This window comes from Camellia sinensis, chromosome 8 (genome assembly GCF_055761805.1).
Source record: "Camellia sinensis isolate YWXY chromosome 8, ASM5576180v1, whole genome shotgun sequence".
Classification (NCBI taxonomy): domain Eukaryota; kingdom Viridiplantae; phylum Streptophyta; class Magnoliopsida; order Ericales; family Theaceae; genus Camellia; species Camellia sinensis.
Genome location: NC_138968.1, coordinates 136,571,879 through 136,577,275, shown reverse-complemented (window position 1 = coordinate 136,577,275; position 5,397 = coordinate 136,571,879). Strand labels below are relative to the sequence as shown.

At 32.6% G+C, this 5,397-nt stretch overlaps 1 protein-coding gene across 1 annotated transcript; it reads left to right on the top strand.

Annotated features, from left to right (window-relative positions):
- Window positions 1-973: 973 nt before the first annotated feature.
- Window positions 974-4,877, top strand: LOC114282694 (histidine-containing phosphotransfer protein 1-like). Its single transcript, XM_082885556.1, has 6 exons — window positions 974-988; window positions 1,979-2,106; window positions 2,558-2,626; window positions 3,142-3,213; window positions 3,384-3,456; window positions 3,768-4,877. Exons 1-6 carry the CDS (start codon window positions 974-976, stop codon window positions 3,816-3,818), a joined length of 408 nt encoding a protein of 135 aa, XP_082741682.1. The 3' UTR covers window positions 3,819-4,877.
- The last annotated feature ends 520 nt before the right edge of the window (window positions 4,878-5,397 follow it).

Below are 5,397 nucleotides of genomic sequence, written 5' to 3'. Positions count from 1 at the left end.
AAAACATGGGACCGTGCTACTCGAAATCCATACCTCGGTTCAGAATACTTAGACCGAGCTAATTACGGACATTTCTGACCGAGCTAACATGGTCCAGTTGTGAAGCCCATTCACCTGAACCCAAAGCTCAGCCCACCTTCTAATCGGTCTTAGCTCGGCCCAAGCTTCACACAAATTACCCTCTCACTTTGAAATTTGAATTTCCTACACGGATTACTTCTTCAATTGTTGGATGGTAAGTTGTTCAAGTGTCATCAATATTTCTTATGGTTTTGCCAGTTTACTTTTTTTTCTTTTTTTGTAATTACGTATTTTTGGAGTATTTAATTATAGAGATGAAATGAAGGTTTTTTTTTAATTTTTTTTTTAACAAGATGAATTGAAGATTGGAGTGAGCATAGTGATGATAACAACATTATTCCGATTGTTTGATAAAAGAATAAAGCATCTCCTACTCATTCTGAATGCTTGCTCTATCTCTCTGTTTCTTCGACTTTGATTTCACCTTTATGTTTAATTTTTTTCTATTAAATATTAAAGTTATATATTTTTTTCCGTCTATCTTATTAATATCTTAATATTAATTTATATTGAGTTTTTTTATTTAACATGAAATTCTTTATTACCAAATATATTTAATTTAAATTTTATATACTTATATACAATACGTATGAATAATTCAAAAAGAATGTATTTAAAAAAAAATTAATACTCTACATAATTAATCTATTTATTTTCTTCTTAATCCAACCACAAATATTTATATTTAATTTTTAAATAAATTAAGTAATCACTTTTAGTTTTATCTTACTAATTCTCATTTCAATTTAACTATTATTTTTAATATCAAAATAGGTGTTTATTTTACTATCTTATAATTTAAAATACATCATATAAAATTATTATATAATAACTACCACTACAAAAAAATTGACTTTTTGCAACGGCATTTTTGCCGTCGCAAATACTCAAAATGCCGTATCAAAAGGTTTTTTACGACGGCAGATCACTTTTAGCGACGGCAAGTGGGGGGTCGCAACAAAGGGCATTGCTAAAAGGTTTTAGCGACGGCCTGATGTTGTCGCCTTTTTTTTGCGACGGCAAAGTTACCTTTTTGCCACAAAATTCTGCCGTTGCCATTAATATGTAAAACTCTTGAGATTTTTTGAGACGGCACTGTGTTGCCGTCGCTAAAAGTGTTATTTGCGACGGTAAAAAATGTTGTCGCTAAAAGTATTATTTGCGACTGCGTTATTTGCCGTCATTAAAACTTATTGAGACAGCACAGACACGCCATTGCTAAAATATTATTTGCGACGGCAAACAAGACTGTTGCAAAAGGTTTTTTCCCAACTATTATCAATATCTTTTGCGACGGCAATGATGATGTCGCCAAAAAAAATCTGGTTGTTATGTTTTTTTTAGACGAGTGTGGTGCCGTATTAAAAAAAAAAAACAACAATAAAAATATTAAAAATATGAAAATTACCTGTATTAAATGAAAAATAACTAAAAAAGAAACCAATAATTATATAATAATATAAAAATTCCAGTATAAAAATAACTATTTATCCATAATAAAAATATTATTCCATTCATAACAACATATCAACAAAATTATCCCACTACATAATGTTGCATAATACATATACAATGTTTAAATACATAATGTTGTTCACAAATCAAAATAACATAAATCAAAAACAAAAGTTTTCCTCATGATTCTTCCGTAGGTAACAAAAACAAAAGTTAGTCGCAATCTAACTCCCGCCTGTATTCCACAAGAAGCAAACTGCTACACGGGAAATATCTATAAACAAAAAATAAAAATAATTAATGACAATATAATTATGTGTTAATATTTTAATTGCAAATCAAAAATAAAAATTAACTATTACATAACTACAAAGATAATTAAGTAAATAATTTTAGCTAAACAGAAATCCGGCTCTAACTCCCAAACCGGGAACCCGATTAGAGTCCCGTCTTCTCCCACAAGTCTCTCCAACAACTACAAGATGAGAGTAACCCTGATTTTGTGGTTGAAGTTGTCTCGCTCTTCTTTGAAGATTCTGAAAGGCTTCTCAATGATCTCACCAGAGTTCTGTGAGGACCCTAACCCCCCCTTCTAAAGAAATGGGACCTGAGATCCAATTCTTTCACCGATTATGATCCTCTACATTACAACACTGAAATGAAAATCTTCATTTCAATACATGATGCTGTAACACATTATGAAAGTTTAAAATTTAAAGTTTTAAATTGTCACATAAAAATGTCTCTACATGACTCTCTATCATTATCTGTCTCATACTTTTCTCTATATCATTGTCTGTTTTATACTATTTTAGTCAGTGATTTCGATAACATGATAATATATGATGGATATGAGACAGATGATCTATGCTCTTCAAATATATCAAGGAACATGGATTCCATCTCTTTGTGAGAGAGTTGGGTACACCATGTTATATCTGTTACACAAAATATCGCTCCTCTCTCCTAAGACTTGTTCCAATGTTCTTGGGATTACCCTCTCTCTACCTATTTTGTATAGAGAACAGAAGTGTGTAGACTTCGAAAAGGTTGATACCCATGTTCACCAGTTCAAGGGCAACAGTTCCAGGTACATACATATATATATACACAAAACACTATTGAGTACATGAGTTCAATCAAAGAACTTCTTTTAGGCATTTGCAATCTGTTTAGGTAAGCTCAAAACATATCATTCTTCCCTAACATTATTAAAAGAAAAAAATATTTACAAGCAAATAGTTTGTACAGAATATACTTCTGGAATGTTGTATCAATGGCAATTTTCAATTTATGAGGATAATGATAGCTGTTTTGATTTGAAATGAATCATTTCATATAAAAATTTGTACAGTTTGTATGTTATTTCTCTTACTAAATTCTCTAACATTATTAAAAGTAGTGACGTTAACTTTCTAAAACACTCAGAGCACCTAAAAGAAAAAAAAAAAAAAAAAAAAAAAAAAAAAAAAAAACCATAACCAACCCTAATAAGCTGCATTAAGAAGCACTGCAGTGAAAAAATGAGGAAAAAGATTTGTGTTTTGTTGATGTTCTTTTACTTCATTTTGTTTTGTTATGAGAATAATATGATTTGTGCAACAGCATAGGTGCACAGAGGGTTAAAAATGCCTGCATTTCCTTTCACAATTTTTGTGAGGAACAAAACATCGAAGTGTAAGTGTTGTTATTATTCTTCTCTTTTTCTTTTACTCAACTCAATATTGAAGATTTTGTTAGGGTTCTTGTTTTTCAAAATTTATCATGTTTAAATCAATCTAAAAATTGGAATTGGAAAAGTACTTAAAAAGGGCCTAAGGCTTGGAAACTTTCAATTTTTTTACTAGGTGTTGGAGATGTCTACAACTTGTGAAACAAGAGTATTTGCTTGTGAAAAACAAGCTTGAAACTTTATTCAGGGTAAGTACATTAAAGCCTTTGTCTTGAAACATGTTTTGGAACTTTAGTCTCTTCTACATTTATTGAAACAACCTCTTCGCCTGTAGGGTTAAGATGAGTGGCGAAGCCACTATGTAACCATGAGATGCACGTATCCCTCAACTTTTAAATATTTACTTTTTATCCTAAGATTTTTAAATTTTTTTATTTTTTCTTTTTTCCCTCTAAAATTATATATATACCCCATCTAAATTTTTACCATTCTTCTTCTAACAAACTCGACAAAACATTAACTAGAACAAGAACATAGTTTCCCTTTTTTCTATTTGTAGCTGGAGCAACAAAATTTGGCTACTGGGGGGTCAATTCCTCCGATGGAATGAGTGGTCTCAAGGTTAATTAGGGCAATTTACACACATGCAAAGTGAGTAAATTTAGGAGGTTGCTGCCATGAAGCTTTTGTTGTGAGTTTATGTTAACTTCCACTTGGTAAGTCAGAATGATTTGGTATTCCTATCAATTAGCATAAGTTATATTCCCAGATCAGATCAAACAATAAGAATTTATAGATCAAAAGAAGTCCAAGCAATTCTATCACTAATTAACCAAAAGCATCAATAGACTACAATTTTATAGAAAATAAGCTCTGGAAACCCTGTTAAATTATAAACTCACTTTTAAATTATAAATAAACCCTATATGTATTCAAGTCATCTTAGATAAATAACCATCTATCAACTGCAGAGTCACAGAGTTGAAGCACAATTCAATAGTCATCCTCATTTATACTCATAACTTTCAACTGATTAGGGCAAAATAACAAGTTACAGTACTAAGCGAAAATCAATTGAAAGTATCTTCCAAATATAGCCCACAAAGCTTGATTATTCATAAATTGAAACCCTATGGCCAGTCCGCTCTTCAATTTGACTAATTAGAAGAGGATTTAAGTGTTTTGGATCTGAGATCATTTGCATTGAGTTAGAGAGACATGAATGAGAGTGCAAGGCTGTTCAAAAAAATAAAAATAAAAAAAGAAAAGAATGAAAGCGCAGGGAAGATGGGTTTGTCTCTGGCCATAGTGGAGACGAACCAACTGGCCCTAGGGTTAAAGATCTGTTCGGATTATAAAACTACATCATTGTTGTTCCAAGGATACACAGTCACATAGAGATATGGAGGAACCATTTCAACCCAGTCGATAGAGGAACTTACTGGAATGAGAGAGTCGAAAGAAGAGTCAAAAGAAGCGTACTGTCTCGCCGCCGAACTAGTCTCGCCGCTGCTGAACCAGTCTCGCCGCCTATAGAAACCCTTCCCCTTCAACTCCAGTCTCTCTTCAAACCCTCTATCTTCTCTCTCTCAAATTAAGGTTTGCTCACTGTTTTGAAAAAGTGTTGTGAAATTAGGGCTCTACAAACCTGAAAGGAAATGAAAAAAAAAAAAAAGAGGGGGGAAAGGCAGAGGGAAAAAAAGGGGAGAAATTAAGTTTGGGCGGTCGGGTGAGTCAGTGAAAAAATGGGGGAAATTTGTTTTATTTTTATTTTAATGATTTTTTTTTATTTGGTAGAAGTAGGGGTAATATTTTAATGAAAAATATTTTTCATTCAAATAAAGTTAATTTTGTATGGTCAATGAAAAATATTTTTTGTGACCCATTTTTTTTTGTTACTAAAAATCAGGAGCTAATTCTTTTGTGGTAGAGGAAAGGGAGCGGCAATAGTGGTGAAGGTGGTGGATAAGAGGTGATGGTGGTGGTGGTGGTGGTGGTGGTGGCGGCGGCGGCGAAGGAGATTAGTGGTGAAGTTATGGTAGTGGTTATAGCGATCCCGGGTTTACCCTCGTTGTACAGTGATCCGGACGTGTGTCCGTGGATGTTGGTAGTTGTTTATTATCTTGTTTGCATCCTCTTTACTTCATATTTGAGTTATAGGATGTGTTGGGCAGGTTTGTTACAGGTTG